This window comes from Telopea speciosissima, chromosome 3, assembly GCF_018873765.1.
Source record: "Telopea speciosissima isolate NSW1024214 ecotype Mountain lineage chromosome 3, Tspe_v1, whole genome shotgun sequence".
In the NCBI taxonomy this organism is placed as follows: Eukaryota; Viridiplantae; Streptophyta; class Magnoliopsida; order Proteales; family Proteaceae; genus Telopea; species Telopea speciosissima.
Window position 1 is genome coordinate 24,037,636 of NC_057918.1, and position 18,038 is coordinate 24,055,673.

Sequence of the window (18,038 nt, forward strand, 5' to 3'; positions counted from 1 at the left end):
TTAATGCTTCCTAAAGCCAAGAAGGAAACAAATATAGGAAGGGAAACACAATGTCAGACCTCTTCCCTGATTGAAGCAGACAAAAACAATATAACTATAAAAAAATACCTTAAATTCCATGATAGACTCTTCCGGGCTATCCAGAAGCAGAAATGCAACCATTCGCTTTCTATTCAAGACATCCCTAACACAGCGCTTCAAGTTTTCCTGTTACAGAAAAATAATTGTCTAAGGCTTTGGACAACTTAAAATTTGGTAGCTTGTGTAAAATTTGCACATCTCAAGCAGTCCAACCTTTTCATCATGGAATCGGCCATCTGCTATAATCAATATGAGCTGCTGGAGTGGGTTCTGTCCAGATGACAGACGTGCATTTTCAACTGCAGCATCAAGCATGTTGTTCAAATACTTCAACAGATCAACTACTGGTTCATCTGCTACAGTGTTCTCTTGCTTGAATGTTAATCTTGAGATCATCTGCAGGAGGGATGTGTATTAATGAAGGAAGAGAGCACTTAATAGGTTTTGCACATATCAAAGAGACATTTAACAGTGAAAATTAGTCATATACTTTACCATACCAAGAGAATAATTGGTTTTGCACGAACAAGAGAGTAAATCCCTCATCCCTGGCTATTTCTTATTTATCACAATAACAAGCTCACAACAAATTTTCAGACTACTCACCTTGACCCCAGCTTCTCCCGTAAAGGGATGATCGAAGTCATGTAATAACCTCACGTTTCCTTTCTTGCCAAAGCTTGCAACGGCCAGCTTTCCCACTTCCAGTTGAGACATGGCACGGCATACCGTGACCAAAGCTTCAGTAGCAACGTCCCCACAGCGGCTCTCAGACATACTGCAAGAATCATCCACAGCAACTACAACTTGATAATCACGTTTGTTGGGTCGAGTCCGTCTCAGCCATATCTTATCCTTCCGGTAATGGCTTGCTATATAGGGAATTACCTGATGATTCCCGATCACGGATAAAAACATTAGCGATAGATATTCAAGCAAAATGAAAGGGTTACTATGGTCCTACTGTTGCACATCTAAGTTGTTTTTAACCTTCAAGTAGAAAATGAAAGCATGCATTAAAATTGCAAATTACCTTCTTCATGTTGATCCTTTTACCAGTCTTATAATCTCCCTGCAGCTTACTTGCCAAAGTAGGTTCCATGACCAGACGCAATTGCTCAGTCAACTCCTGAGATAGCCTTGTCGTGCGTAGCTCATATCTTCTCCAGAGTGCAGTACCATCATCTTTCATACCATCAATTACTTCAAGTTTCTTTTCTTGCCCCATCTCTTCATCATTCATCGAAAGATTACCGAGTTGCAACATGTGCTCACTCAAGTACGACCTATTGATGGAGACCAGGCTCCCAGATTGGCTTCCTGGATCATCATCACCTTGATCATCACCTTCTGCTAACCCCTCTACGGCTGATTCATCATTGATGACTGACTTCTGCATTTTCTCCTCAACTTTCTGTCTGAGATCAGGAGCATTGGAACTCATAACAGGGTGTGTTTCAGAGTGTTGCTTCTCATTCTCCATCACAGGGAGATCTTCTTTCTGTTCAAGACTATCATCTACACTAGGCTTGTTATTATTGATATTCCTCTCAATCTGGTCAGATGTTGCTGGACCCAATGTCTGAGCTGTGCCCTTTTCCAACTCAGAAACAAATCCATATTCGTCGGCATTTTCATCTTCCATATCATGAGTACCCTCTTCGTCATCCTCTTGCACATCCACTAATGCTTTAGCTCTTTCTTTCCATTCTTCCAATGCATTCCCAACACTCCGGCAAGGGTTTGGTTGCATTCGTTGCAGAGTTGGAGTATCAGGCTGGGGTATTTGAGCCCTGGGTTGATCACCAATCAATTTCCCACCCTTCGATGCATCAGGCATTGTAATTTCCAAGTCAGGTATATCACTAGAGGGCATGCTGTTTGAGGGAGCAATGCCATTTTGCATAGCATTACTGTTAATCCATTGTGTCTCTGCTCCTCCAGCACTTAAATCTGCAGTCTCTGCATTAGAATTTGGCTGTGCCGCAGATACCGGGTTAAAGATATGATCACTGATCAAGTCAGTCTTCCCTTCAAATGCATCTTTGTTTTGTCCTACCATGTCCACTTCAGCACTCTCACAATGGTCCTCTATTGTATCATCATTTTCACCATTTCCATCAACTGCTTCGGTTTTCCCTAGATCCATGTCTTCAATCATCGGACTATCCTTTCCATCCTCAGGAAACTCATTGTTGGTGGTTTCATTGCATTCCTCTGGATCTGCTTCTTCCATGGTCTCAGAACCTTCAGGTACTTCCGTGTTCATGTCTTCTTTGAAACCTTTATTTTGCTCGTCAAGCTGTAATCCTGTAGGATCTGCAGATGCTGTCTCCTTGTCAATCTTCATGTCATCCATGTTATCATTATCGTCAGGAACATCAAGGTTTTCATCCTCGTCCTTTTGTTTGTCAGTCTCATCTGATATCTGCTCCGAAGATTCATCAGCCATGATGGCATCATCTTCCTTTGCATGCATCTCTCGACAGCTGGAATCCATGTCTCTGACAGAAGAGCCTGATTCATATTTTTCATTTGTATTATCCGGACTGCCATCTTCATCTTTATCCCAGAGTTTTTCATCAACAACTTCACCTTTATCTCCAGTTTCCCCCATTGCAGATTCCAGTTTCTCATCCTCACCATCTTCATCCCCATCATCTCCGGAGTCCTCACTGACACTATAAGTATCAGCAACAAAATTCTCATTCATCTCAATCCCTTTTTCATTCTTGCTTGGGACCTCTTTTGAGGCATCTAACTCATCATTTGGCTGCAAGAGTTGAGGAAAAAGACTACAAATGTAAGGATGGAAAAAGAATTTATTTGCAAAATGGACCTACTCGGTAACCATATTACCTTCTCAGAAGTACCAAGAAGCTGATCTTCATCATCTATCTGATCACTCACATCATTCAGACCTGCACCCTCACCCATACCTGTTCCACTGGCATTTTTTGAATTATCACCACATGTATCAGCTTCCTGCTCTTCTGCAGAAGTGCCAAACCCTTTAGAATATAGTGAGGCAAACAAATTTGTAAGCATGTGAGTCATTTCTGCCACCTACATACATCCAAGAGATTGAGTTACATGTAAACTCAAAAGAGGGAAGAGAAATTGTATAAAGCTAATGAACTTACTGCTCTGTGCATGGTTAGAAACTCAAGTAGTAAACCATCCCCAAATCCACATATTAGGTCCAGAAATCCATGAAGATGATTAAAGTACATTCCTACTTGGCTGCACAAATTAGGACCTCTATATCCTGCATGGTTTACCAGTTTGCCCTGAGCAAAACAAATTCACTCAAATGAGAATGCGAAGTGAACAAGAGAATGAAATGTATATAATGTTCTCATGTTACAGAAGGAACACCAGAAGGATAAGGATCATACCGCGTAACTGATAGTTTTAGCAACTTCATCACATATCAAGTCCAACTGTAGGTTAATTGTTAATGATTCAAATAGAGTTTTCCACAAAGTCAAACTCCCAGATGAGACTTCAGAATGAATATAACCATTGCTCAATACGCCTAGTTTTTCAAATGCTTCCATAATCATTTTGTATGTTTTCTTGAAAGATTCAGCAAATGCAGCATCAAGTTCAAAAGAATTTCCCTCTTCATAGGCACTTATTGATTGATTTCCTGGGTCCAGAACAGAATGGAACTCTTCCAACACCACTTTTGCCTGCAATGTTTCAAATTTAGTTGTACTGTTATTTTTTTCCCCCAAATAACTCTCTAAAGCTGTGTTTGGTGCTTGAGTGCTTCTAAAGAAAAAGAAAGGGGAGGGTAAAAAAAAGGGGAAATTTATTTTCCCATCACTAGTTGTTTAAAAATGACAATCATCACTGTTGTTTGGAGTCTATGAACTGTAATTAGTTATTTCCCAAATAACTCTATAAAGCTATGTTTGGTGCTTCTAAAGAAAAGTAAAGGGGAGGGTAAAGAAAATGGGAAATTTATTTTCCCATCACTGGCTGTTTAAAAATGACAACCATCACTGTTATTTGGAGTCTACGAACTGTAATTAGTTATTTCCCATTTTGTAAGAGGGAGGTGAGAGAAGCCTGGGATGACCAGTTTTCTCTAGATTTTCTTTTCCCTGTGTTTTACCATGTAACAGGTGAGACATGAAACTAGGGATAAGCTTTTCCAAAAACAGTTATTTTTCCCCAGGTTTTCTCCCGCCTATGCAACCAAACAAGTTTCTCTTGATTTTCCTTCCCTACCTCTTAAGTGAAAGCAATCAAATGCAATGTACTGACCAGAATAAGAGTAAAAAGATAGATCCCAAAATAATTGTCTAGAAAGTCCAATATGTGGAATAAAAACATTCAGCACTATCAAGACATAATGAATTAAAGCTTTCATACCTTGTTAAAAATATCCCCAAAGTGACCGAGTAAAATCTCTTTTACTGATCTTCCTTCAATAGTTTGGCTACAGAAAGACTGCACATGGCCCTCAAAAGTACTTATGACTTGAAAGTTATGCATTACCAATTCCTCCATTTGTCTTTAAATAATGAAAGGAGGCAAGGAAGCAGCTGGGGTGGTGACAGACTCATTATCACCTAGAAGGTAGCGATCTAATGATTCCTGTTACAGAGTTTCCATCAATGAAGAGGAGAATATGGAGACAATAAATCAATAACAGAACCAATAATGGACAAATATACCCACCTTAGACTTCTGAAAACCGGGAATAAATTTCTCGATAAAAAGGAGAAAGCTATTGATTGCAAGCTTGATACTTTGGCAAGTATTTGAATGGGTATTGTCAACAGTTCTCAACAATAAAGATACTTCATAGGACATATTACATAGGTTATCAAATAGTTGCTGCAGGATTATAAAGAATTTTCACTATGTTAGGCTCCAAAGAATGTGAAAACAAGTAAATAAATTAAACAGTCACCCTGCATCATCCAAACACACAACCTAACCTTTTGTTGCCACAAGGACTTCTGCGTGGCATGCTGGTTTGGGATGACAAAACACTCGTTACCAAATCCATGATCTGCAATGGCGGATTTTGTATCTAAATGTTTTAAAGAGGACATGCATCTCCTCAGCCTTTTTAGTTTCCCAGCAAAAAGGTAAGCAACAGAGCGTTGCTCCTGTTGTATTGCAATGAGATGATCAAGAAACGAGGCCGAGCTATTGACCTACATTATACAAGAACACAGAAACATGATTATAGTGTACATTAGTTGAGACTGGGTACTGTTCCAACTGGCATCCACCTATTGGAGTGTTACCTGTTCGAGACTGAAATCTTTGTGAAAATTAAGGCATATCTGCCTTAGAAGTTTGACTGATGCAATGCTCTTGTAGTAGTACTGGTTTGCCATCTTCCAGTCTGAATTGGAATCTTCAATCGGCAGAAATTTGGAAGAGGCAGTGCTATTCACATTTCCAGAAGACAGTCCACTTGGTGTAAGCAACAAATGCTGCGAATCATATGATGGCTGAAGAAACCATCTACTTGTTTGCTCAGATTTGGGATCAGCCTACGAAAGGACCAATATCAGCCATGAAGTAAACAACTATAAATTAAAAGTAATCATATTTGCAAGATATATAAGCTACCCAGAATCAAGGAATTCAAAGAACAGTAAGTCAAATGGTTACATACTAATTTCCTGATACAAGAGAGGCAACTCCTATTTGTCCTGCAAAAAGCAAAGATCTTGAGTGGTCCTTGAGCAACCACTATATATGAAGACCCCTTTCGACACAAAACTTCCTACATTCCCTGATGAATACACAATACAGATTGCAAGGGTTGGGTAACAACAGTTTGCCTCTCCATTCTACCCAAAAATTTTGGATATGGTATGGCCCTCATCAATTTTAACGTCTAGTTTGGTATTTAAAAAAAAAAAAACCCTTGGTAACAGCACCCTCCCCCCAAGGGGTACGCACCCTAGTTACATTGTAAAATTGGTATTGGTGAGAGCCATATGCATGTTTCTCAATGCGGTCAGTTATAGTATTGGTGAAATCCACCACTTTGCCACCCAATGACCATTAATCAATATTGTTAAGTCATTGAATTTAACCAAATCATTTGGTCTTATGTAGGCCCTAATGCGGGACAGAAATCGAGAAGAGGATTGAAGGAGATAGAAGGAGAAACCAGAGGGGGAGGGAAGAAATCACACAGAAGAAAGGGGGAGAAGGAGATGCAGCAGAAGGAGGGGGAGGGGGAGGGGGAGGGGGGGGGGAGGTGTGCACACGCACTCTCACTTTTTCTTTAATTAATTCTTGCATATCCAATACCGTGGATTACAACCCTATTTAAAGAAAATAAAATGGAAACTTACTAACCAAGAAATCAAAAACACAATCTTATCTCCCTACCCAAAATAAAAGATATTATCTTGCTAAATAAAATAAATTCCTAAAATATTACTAAATCTAAAAGACCCAAATCTGACCCGCTTCATCTTGGTCTGGGTTCACAAACGGGTTCGGGTCAATCCATTGAAATTGTCCTGCATCAACTCTCCCGATGTAGAGAAAAACTCGACCACGAGTTTTAAAAAAGGGGAGGATCAACACCACGTGATCAACATCCACGATCAACGGCTTGGATTGTGTGAACGTACGGATGTAACCGTAAAGACAAGGATGATAGTCCTCAAATTACTTCAAGGGGATGACGAATTCTACGTGCCCAACCTTAACGTCGTCGGACGTATTCATAGGGTCATATGTGTCGCCTTTCACTGTGTTCTTGACCTCCATAGTGTCAATCTCAAGCTCTTTAGGATCCTCTTGGCTAGTCATGATCATCACAGTTGTTAAAGGGCCAAGTCCCTTGGTCTCGACCTCAGTGTCCACTAATGCGACCGTATTGTTTTCGACATCTTGCACATGAGTGTTGGTAGCAGGGACTTCGCGGGCTGGATTTTCCTTAAAGACAGAAATTACCGAAACTTCTTCATTCTCAATCAACGTTGCTTCAACGTCAGGCTCTTCCGGGACTGTCCTATTAGCAGGTGGGGCAGCCATTTGCATTTCATGGGTAACTGGAAGATTTTTCAAGACCTCTCCAATCAAATGATCCAACCGTTCAAGTCTCGAGAGCTCTTCATCCTGTGTTGATTTGTTCGTGAAATCCCATGACCATTCAGTATTGCAGTTCACTTGTAACTCTATAGGCATGAAAATTGGATGTTCAGTGCACAACAATCATCATAAATATTACAGCCTTGAAGAATATTCTTTGCTGAAAAGGCACTCAGGAGTGACTGATACTGGACATAAGCAATAGTAGACTGATGAAATATCTTGATCTTTTCAACAAATCCATGAGGAGAAAACACTTGCTGCAACGCTTTCACAGTTATAGGATAAAGCAGCTGGTGGATTGTAACTAAAAGAATTTGGTTGGGTGGTGGTTTGGAGAACATTGATGGCACAATTGGAAATACAATGAAGTTTAAAAGTGGGTGGCAGAATGTAATTAAACATAATCCAAAAGGCTATTGGGTAGAAACAAGGGGAAGACACAGATGGTATTTAATTTATAGATTTGGGACTAACTTGGAAGAAAACAAATTAAAGGATAGAAGGGGTTATTGACATTATGGAAGGGTAAAATTGGAAAGTGGGGTAATAAAAGTAGAAAAAAAAAAAAATTTCGTGGAACGGGGAAGTTGAAGAGGTCGTCTCCTACTTCTAGCACAAACCAGGGACGAAAAACCCAACAGGTTTCTGAAGGAAAGAACTCCTTTGGGGATGCTCTGTTTATCCTAGGGTTTTAACGGTAAGTAGGTGATGGAAATACCTCTGGATTGCACCCCAACAGAGCTCCAATCGACCAACAGATTCTGAGATTGAAGGACTGGAGCTGCAGCAGGCGGTAGAAGTTGCAGCAGTTCAGTTGCAGAAATCAGGTATGATTGCCTTAACTCTCGCTCTCTTTTCTTCACTTTTTTTTTTTCCCGGCTCTGGTAGAAACAAGAAGCAGGTGACGGTGGTTGTTAAGTGAAAAGGAGGCGGTGGGAATGGGCACTGCTGGGGATCGAAGAGAGGGAGAATTTTTTTTTTTTTTGGTTTGCTGTTACAGCAAGGGAGAAAGGAAAGGGAAGGTGGGCTGGGTTCTACTAAGAGGATGGAACGAAGGGAAGGCGTGGTCACTGGAGTCGAAGGACAGGGAAAGGGGTAGGGTTGCAGCGGGAGATGGGAAAGAGAGGGTTGCTGTGGGAAGGGGACAAACGATTTTTTTTATTTTTGATATTTTGGATTCCCTGTTACTGTGGGAAGAAGGGATGAGATGGGGTTTGGAGTTTCTGCGGAAGGAGATGGGGCTGGAGTTTTCAACAGAATCCCTTTTCACTGTATCGCTGGTTTGGGTTTTGCGGGAAACAAAGGGGAAGGTGGGAGTTGGTGCTGAATAAGAAGAGGGCGGCAATGACATGGACCGGGGAGATGGAGAGCTAGTCGTAGAGCCAGGTTTGGCTCTGATACCAGATAATGCGGGACAGAAATCGAGAAGGGGATTGAAGGAGATAGAAGGAGAAACCAGAGGGGGAGGGAAGAAATCACACAGAAGAAAGGGGGAGAAGGAGATGCAGCAGAAGGAGGGGGAGGGGGGGGGGGAGGTGTGCACACGGACTCTCACTTTTTCTTTAATTCATTCTTGCATATCAAATACCGTGGATTACAGCTCTATTTAAAGAAAATAAAATGGAAACTTACTAACCAAGAATCGAAGACACAATCTTATCTCCGTACCCAAAATAAAAGATATTATCTTGCTAAAAAAAAATAAATTCCTTAAATATTACTAAATCTAAAAGACCCAAATCTGACCCGGTTCATCTTGGTCTGGGTTCACAAACAGGTTCGGGTCAATCCATTGAAATTGTCTTGCATCAGGCCCCTTAGAGATATCCAACATCTTGTCGTTGGGGCATGGATTCAGTTTAAGTGCCTGTTTGGATGTAGTGGTGCTCCAGATGGGCATGAGGTTCTTCTCATATCCAAGCAGATTGATCAATGGTTTCTTCCATGGACATTTCATTCCTGCACAAGCCACGAAATGCCATTGAAAAAACCTATGACCTAGCCAAGCAAGGTATGGATAGATCCCATATGAGTTGGGAACCCAGTTTTATTGCGAATCTCTTCAGTTTATATTTTGGTTTGCTCATCCTGCTCTTTCTGATGCAATCTGAAAATCCAGATTAAGGATCTCAGATGCAACTTGCAAGCAGGCCCAATAATAAAATCTGTGCTCAGATCTGAGATAAGGAAGCAATTTTGTTGTTAAGGGAAGAAATCAGATTGATGGAAGAGGAGGGAAGAGAGATGAGATCGATCTTCTTGGGAGGAAGAAGAAAAAAGAGAACAAAAGAGAAGAGGAGAAATCAAGTTTGGGATACCAATCCCGTATGCACTGCTCAACAGCACCAAAACTCTTAAAAAACCCTCATATTCTTTACTCAAATCATCTCTAATTGATAGAGATGTATTACATATATACAGACCTTCTAAAATTCATAATTTGACTCATAAAAGGACTCCTAATCACTCTAATACACTCAATAAAATAAATAAACTCAAAACAGAATTCTATCTAGTTATTAAGTATCCTAATCTAACTCAAACACTCAATTTAACTATTAATCCCGTGTACTAACATTATCCCCACTTCATAGGCTTATAAATTAGGCCCATTACATTAATAAACCCAAAAATAAGAAGCCTAAGGTTTATAGAACCCAACCATGGGCCAAAATAAGATCTTATGAAGCCCACTTGACCATTTGACAATCTTAACTACATCACTTTCATTTTTCAACAAGTCCAATCATAGAGGGTGAGGAAGAAAAGATGGCAGTTATTGTGTTTTTTTTTTTTGGTTGGAGGGGGGGGGGGGGGGGGGAGAGATATCTCCACAAGAATGGAACATTAAATTTCACATATAAATACCTCAAAAATTACAGATTTGTGTCTTGATAGCCCACAGCTTTCCAGAAGCTTTAAAAGGTTAGACAGACCCCTCCTCTTTCCAAGACTCTTGTTTCCATCCTTCCAGAGGTCAGCACATTCAGTTGCAGTTTTGCATATCTCTTCAAGTGAAAGCCATGTAGCCATCCACTCTTCCTCATAGATGAGGCGTGATGATTTGGAGGGTAAGAAATCCTTGAGGAAACTTTCTGCACAAGCATGAAATTGTAAACTTTCCAGTACATGTTAGACACAAGGGAATGATATAAGAGATGGATCTGAAAGAAAGGCAAACCTCCGAGTTTGGTGTCCTCAAAAGACAAATGTGGAAGGTCAGATCCGTGCAGCAGATTTTGCACAGCAAAATTAACCTTCTTTCTCCAGTCAGTGTACCATATCGGCCTAGACAAAAAAGAAATTGAAGTTAGAGAGGCCGACCTGATAGAGAGAAAAATAACATGAAAAGGCCAAAGGCAAAGAAAATGACCTTTCCATAGAACTGAACTGCGTCATATCAAATGTAGCCATTACAATCTCCCCGTACTTGTCAGAAATGTCACTGAATAGCTTTGGTCCCGGTGTAGGTGGAGATTTAATTCCTCTTTGTGTAGCATGTTGGGTAAGAAAAGCCATTAGAGGTTCTTGCAGTACGTTCTGTACCAAGTATGCCAAAGTTTAGCCTCTTAAGACATGATTCAGTAACAACCTATAGCACAGGCAGCTCAACAAATATGACTAAATATTACTTGCATATATGGTTTGAATTTTGCCAAAATTCTGAAATAATTCAATTTCACAAGAAATCGAAACGAAATGACTATCGAAATTTACCAAAATTTCACCGAAAATTCGACAGAGGTTGAAATCGGGGGTGGGGGGGCGAAATATGAAATTTTGAACCTTGCTTGCATATGTAGGTATGAATGCGAAGCAGTTCATCACCATCATGTTTCCTCATTGATAGGCTAGACATGTCAAAGTACTTGAAAGGTTTAGGGCCGAAAGAGATGCAAAGCTGAATAAGGACAGTGATGGGGCTATGATCAAAGATGTTAAACTTTTTTGATCATTTAGAATATCATAGACACTATACAAAACCACACACTTCATGCCTGATTTGCCCTTCGCACACCCCTGCAATCCTCCGCATATGCATGGATTGCCAAGCAGTAAAGCACTTTACACCATGCCGCCCATACCCACCCACAAAACTGTCTCTCATGATCAGGTCCAACAATTTGACCGTACAGGATTTTAGGCATTTACAATGAGGCACATGAAGATATCCGAAAGACTCAATCTATAAACTCTCTCTCTCAAATGTGTATGTGGACACCTGAAGATGCTTGACATGACTAGTCACTTCCAAATATAATAAAGCATATACATTTTGAAGAGCACTACATATTTCTGAGAGTGGACACTAACGCAACTCAATATAAATCAGTTAAACATGCTCACAAAGTCACTCGTGTAGCCTTCAGAATGTGAAACAAATATAATGATAACATAAACAATTTGGATTGCATCTAAAAGACAACAAAAAGTATTCAGCAAAGAAAGGGGAATAAATTAATCAGCAAGAATTGGAGAGGATTAAAAGGATAGGGGGGGGGGATGAGAGGGAAAAAGGGGGTCTGCATGCATTAATTACATTGAATTTTTGAATAAGCTTTCGAAGCTTTTGGCGGGTCCTTTTAGAGGTCTCTATCAACAAATGACTCTCACAATGCTCCCATCGAGAGAGTTTCAGAAGTTCTTTCAATTCTGTCTCAATATTTCTTCGATTAGCATCAATGTGCTCCGAAATTCTGTATCGCACCAAAAATCATAGTTAAATGAAGAACCACAAAAGGAATCCAGAAACTTACACATTTAAGCAAGTTGATCAACAACTCACATAGGCTGGAACTGGACATAATAGCCAAAGACATTGTACAAGATCTTCATCATATTTTCCATCATACAAGGACTGCATGAGGAATAAGAACCAGAAAAAGACAACCATTACTCAAGGGAGAAAAAAATTCTACCTTAAAAACTTGAAATTTTCCTATTAAAGAGAACAATGACATTTTTTTTTTTTGGTAAAGAACAACAATGACATGTTAGCATCAATGAATAAATGGCAATATGGAGAAAGAAAGCCCAAGAATATCCATAGATCACATACCAATTGAACACCCCCCCCTCAAAAAGAAAAAAAAAAAAAAGAAAAAAAAAAGAAAAAGAAAAACAAAAAGAAAAGGAAAATCTGAAAGACAAATATTTTTTTTTCTACCACTGATGTTTGAAATAAATTCAGAATAACTGGAAAAATCTAAAACTAGTTGTTTCTTTGAGATATTTTTCAGCAAGTCTTTACCTAGAATAATATTTCAGACATACACCAGTATTTATCTGGCCATGGAAAGCAAAAAGAAGTTGAAGACGTTTCTTGAATTCACCGATACTGGATGTTTGTATGAACTCCTCCAAACTGCAGGGTCCAATTGTGTAAGAGATGGATGTTTGATATGAAATACAGGTGTATTAACAAAATTCTAGAAGCATCATAAGGTAACACATGCCTTTCAATGGTGTATTGATTATCTCTTGCAATATCTGCAGAATGTCCACGATGTAGAACCGAGTACAGGGGAAACCAAAGCTGCAGGATATACAAAGACAGGAAAGCAAACCGAAGTAGAATCAAGGTTGGCACGGAACATGTGATTCTATTTTCCTATTCCATGAAAAGATTAATAACATTAAAAATATGATTTACCTTTGCAGCATTAATCTCATATTGCTCCTGAACACCATCAAGCAATGCAGGCCAAGAGTCAAACTCCATCCTTTGCCATGAGGACATCAGACTAAAAATGGGTTCCAGTTGATCTGTAAATATTAATAGATTAATATAACTATGGACAACGCAACTGAACTCAATTAGATCTTTGCCAACTAAATAGGTTAGATACATGGATCCCGTTTCACCAATCATCTCTGTTTAGAGCCAATCTGTATTATTAGGAACAAAGGAATAAAATTATTCAATAACTCACCAGAAAGAGAGAACTTCGAAGAATTTTCTTGTAATATCCAGGCCCTTGAGAGCAAAAATTGCAAACCTGAAAGAACCTTTTGCAACAGTGAAGGAACACCAATTAGATATATTTATATATAGACAAGTAAATTTTCAAATGGCTCTACTATGTATCCCTCTTGCATGTATATGGTCCACTGCTCAAGGCACAAGAAGTAGCAGCCTTATAGAAACTCTGAGAGAATACATACCTTGGTCAATGGGGTAATTAGAGGAATGGACAACAGCATTTCAGTTATATCCAGAACTTTCTGGAGAGCTGGATGATCAGACCACTCATTCAAAAGAGAGAGAATCCTATGTTGAATGTTAGTAAGTGGCTTTACAATTTTAACCATCATAGGAGCATTTGAATCCTAGAAAGGAAGTAGGCATAAAATAAGTTAGGATAATATCACAAAGACGCTACACCGCTATTCAAATGCACCATTCTTAAAACAACCTTGTAAATATTGTAGATGTGATCTGGCTTTCGAGATAACCCAAATTTCTTGTCATGCTCCAAGCACAGGAAAAGTAAGTGTTCTGGAATAAGTTTTGCATCCAGGCTAGAGGACAACATACCATGCAACTCTGTAAATAAAAAGATAAGGTATCAACAGGGTGAACGATGCACTTACTTCAGGAGTAGGTGATCCATTTGTAAGTGTTGAGAATATGGTTCATTTACTAATACTTACCTCTTAACACGCCTGCTCCCAGTCTATAGGAGTCCATGAAGGAAAGCAGTCTTTCGGCATCAGAGATCTGAATATTTCCGGGCTGGAATGGAGAGCAAGTAATTCAGCAGTGATTTTCACCAAAAACAAACAACTTAGTAATGACAAAAAACATCATATGAAGTTTAGATGGAAACTTTGTGATGATTTATCCATAGTAAACCATTAACGAGAAAAGTATAATTAGTTCAGGAACTCTTTCTGCATTCCGAAGAAACTTTGTGATGATTTACTGTTTGTCATGCAGAACCAAGTTGGTTCCACCTTCCACAGGTTCAGTAATGGGCAAATATCAACACCAATTCCTTACTTTAAACAGATCTGTTAGGTAAAGGAAATAAAATATACCCATTCTGTAGACAATGAATGAGCAGTTCACCAGAAAACCAGGCCAAAGTTTTCTGTAAGCATTTGCACATCCAGAAAAATGCCCCTAAAGGAGTTCTATTTTTTTTTTTTTATCATTCCTCAAAATTGAATTCAATAAAGGGCAGGGCAGAAGAGGAAAGAATCAAGTCTCAATATATTGTAGGACATAAAAATAGCAACGAGGCTTCATAAGTGAAGACTTTCCCTTTTGGTACTTCTGATGTGTACTTAGCTCAAGAGAGAAGGGGGGGGGGGGAACTTACCTTTTTAACTAGATCAACGGAACCAAATAATCGATTCTGAATGTGGACCATATTCATCAAAATGGATTCTTGTACATGATTCCATTCTTCCTTGAGGGTTTCATGTTCCTTGGTGGGTACCTTCAAATGAATCACGTGATCCTTAAGAATAACTGTGAAAGACCGAAAAGGGTATTTGCCTGATTGTATGGAAACATTACCATTTCTGTAAGTTCTTCTGCTGCCATTTCTTGCCATTCTGCACATAAACTTTCATTTAGAAAAGAGTCTTTAAGAGTCGATATATCAACTTCCAGAACGTCTTCTATCTTGAATGCACGGGGCCTGAATTTATATTGTTGAGCTACTTCATCTTCTTTTGCTTGTGTTTGAACTTTCATATCCATCCACATGCTTGCAAGTCGGTCAAATATCTCATCTAATAGCTGATCCAATGGAAACAGTAAAAAATGCTAAACCATGTAGTAAATGCATTTGATCAAGCAGCATCATTTCAAATCACTTGTGTGCAAAAACATACGCTAAATGATGTAATGTCTATTAGAAGTGAATTGGCGATTTCAACTGTAACTTGAACAAGAATATTGTGGTAAAAAGCAGCATCTAATTCCAAGGCTGAGACCTGTAAACCATGAAGCCATTTCAGTCACAGTATCGAAATATCATCCATTCAACTAAAAAAAGTTCAAATTACCGAGAAGCCAGGGTGATCTGAAATTTGTGTAATAATGTGAAACATGATTATGACCCAAGCATCATGAACAGTGGATATTATAAGTTGTCTATCATATTTAGCGAGGAAATTAAACAATTTAATATGTTACATACTGTTTTATCAGGAATGTTATGTCGTGAACTACTAAGTAACTTCTTCAGCAAATTCATATCCATTGCCCAACTATTTGCAGAATGAACTGGGTCACAACATAGAACCTCAGGTAGATTGGCTTCAACAAGTATGGATCTAGCCACACAACTTCTAGGAAATCGCATGAAAGAATAGACTGTTTCCTGCCAACCAAACCTTCAAGTCAGTCATTTAACCCAAAAAGAAATCATTCAAATCAGTCATCAAAGGCCAAAGGAAAATAATAGTAAAAATTGGGGGGGGGGGGGAGAGAAGGATTTAAAATACTACCAGAATATGACCAAAATTGTCTTCCACAACTTTATTGAGAAATTCTTTCTGCAAAGCACTTGACACAGCCAACGACATGCCCAATTTCATTTCATACACTGCAACTTGTATTGGTTGAATTATATCGATATAAGCAATGTACTCATCTGACAATAGATTAATAAAACAGGTTGCAGTCTCCTGTGATAGCATATATTGGAAATGATTATAAATGAAAAATAATCTTAATCAAAATAGGCACATAGAAAATGGAAATAAACATTTAGCATTAGAAATGTGATATAAGGTTGGACAAAGAACACTAGTATACACTAAAGTTGTTACCTGCCAGTTGCATGCACGATTAATCAACTGCTGTGAGTACATTACTCCAAGATTCTTTATCAGATCTACAGCAGATGTCAATCGCCGCATAAAATCATCACTCTCGGATTTTAACTTCCTAAATTTTGCATGATCAGGCCGAAACACAATCTGTCATTGGAATATAATTTGTCAAAATTGAAATATGAGAGAGCCCAATGGTTTGAATACTTTAAATTCATTCACCTTGGTTTAAAAAAAAAAGAAAAAGAAAAATGGGATAGATATAACTGTTTGTATTGGTATGAATGTTTAGTAAGTTGATATAAACAGACTTACCATGGATATATTGGAAATACATGAAACATAAATAAATTTGATACACATAAAGAATTCATGTAGCATATACAAATACAAAAAAGCTTAGATAGACAAAAAAATCATGTAACATATACAAACACAAAAATAATTCTCGTTTTAGTGCTCCAGTGAACAGCTTTAGCTGTCTTCATTTCAATTTTTCTCCATATGTTTGTATCGAGCAGCGCAAATATCCTCGTCAGCCCATAATATGTAAATCGAGGTTAAGAGATACACGAGGTCTAATTTCTTTTTTCATCCTACAAACCCAAGAACAGTGTCAGATAAGCAATTATTTTGGGACTCGTGCTTTGAATAAGATATTTTTAATTAAAAAATTCTAAGCATCCTTTGTTTCCACCCTCTTTCAGTTCCTGTAATGATTGGTCATGTTGATGACCAGCAGGCAGTACCAGTTTCTACTGATTAACCTCCATAGAATTTACACCAAATATAATTGGTGATAACAATGTAGACCTACTCAACCATTTCATGCTCAGCCCGCTTCTCAATTCTAGATTCATCTGCGTATCAATCTTCTGATTTTACTAGTGTGACATACTTACATATATAGGCACTCAGTCTGGCAAATTTACAATTAGATAACTTCCTGTTCCAAACTGCGTACCTTTTACTAGGTTGATTCCTTTACATCAAAGATTCACTCTTTGAATTTGGGTGGAGAAGCACCACAATGAAGAAATGGAACAATTACTGAAGAATGATATGTAGCAGTATACTTCAACACACTGTATTCTTGTTGCTGGATTATACCATTCAAGGCTTGATTGGTCACTAAAGGGAACAACAACCACTATTTTTTTTTTGATGAAAAAAAAGGGGAACAACAACCTCTGGTATGTCGGTTGAATATGGTTTAACAAGATTCAGTCAGTAGATGAAGAAAAACAAATGAAAAAAACGAAACAGGAAAAAAAAATGCCGCATGTATACAATCTTTGGAGTTGAACTTGAACAAGATGACGATTTTTTAGTCTTAGCCCCAAAGAGATGTATCTGTATTTTGTATTTTGACAGTTTAAAACTTAATAATGTGGATATGCAGGACACAAAAGGTAGGGGCCAGATCAACGTTGAGCAGAGATAGAGCTACAGAACACACAACATACAACATTGGAGTTGCGTTAGGTTAATCTCTATTGCAAGAGATTAGTTTTACAATTACAGACCTGATTCTTGCAATAACATATACTATTACTTCATCAGAGCTATAAGTGTGATGATATTTATCAGATAAGCAGCTAGATGGCATCTTTGTCAGTTTATCATGGCATGAGAAGAACGTCGATAAATTATTGGTCGGGCAGCATTGATGCAGATCAGCCTCAAGAACATCAAGATAGGTATAGCGAAGGAGGAGAAACAAGTAGACTCAATAGAAACTCATCTCAACACAACCTTGTGGTGCTGAGTTGACTCAGTTTAAACCAATTTGGTTCAGCAAAGCCTTGGGTGTTTTATGGTTCACCCAAAACCAGAATCTTAGGATGCTATTTTTAAGTCTTCCTCTAAAAAAAAATTAATAGTTTCTTTTAAGGCTGGAATACTCTATAAATTCCAAGTCAATTTAGATTTGTTTTCTAGCAATCCTTGATGCTTTAGTGCTACTCCTATAGTCTTACATGGTAATTAGTTCCTTTAAGAGTTTTTTTTTGGTGAAAAGATTCTATACCAAACCCCAGGAGGGGGGCAGGGGAAAAGGGGAAGGGGATATACAAAGA

At 38.5% G+C, this 18,038-nt stretch overlaps 1 protein-coding gene across 1 annotated transcript in view; it reads right to left on the bottom strand.

Annotated features, from left to right (window-relative positions):
- Positions 1-18,038, bottom strand: part of LOC122655003 (midasin-like) — a 130,552-nt gene continuing 112,514 nt past the window's right edge. The window contains 29 exon segments of the mRNA XM_043849256.1: positions 1-207; positions 295-477; positions 688-969; positions 1,115-2,854; positions 2,941-3,147; positions 3,225-3,371; positions 3,480-3,776; positions 4,465-4,689; positions 4,774-4,932; positions 5,037-5,258; positions 5,352-5,603; positions 10,039-10,265; positions 10,352-10,458; positions 10,544-10,710; positions 11,711-11,867; positions 11,957-12,028; positions 12,422-12,535; positions 12,627-12,706; positions 12,824-12,936; positions 13,104-13,179; positions 13,336-13,500; positions 13,587-13,717; positions 13,825-13,906; positions 14,496-14,615; positions 14,696-14,920; positions 15,016-15,117; positions 15,324-15,506; positions 15,634-15,813; positions 15,958-16,107. Of these exon segments, the coding sequence (XP_043705191.1) occupies positions 1-207; positions 295-477; positions 688-969; positions 1,115-2,854; positions 2,941-3,147; positions 3,225-3,371; positions 3,480-3,776; positions 4,465-4,689; positions 4,774-4,932; positions 5,037-5,258; positions 5,352-5,603; positions 10,039-10,265; positions 10,352-10,458; positions 10,544-10,710; positions 11,711-11,867; positions 11,957-12,028; positions 12,422-12,535; positions 12,627-12,706; positions 12,824-12,936; positions 13,104-13,179; positions 13,336-13,500; positions 13,587-13,717; positions 13,825-13,906; positions 14,496-14,615; positions 14,696-14,920; positions 15,016-15,117; positions 15,324-15,506; positions 15,634-15,813; positions 15,958-16,107 (6,372 nt within the window).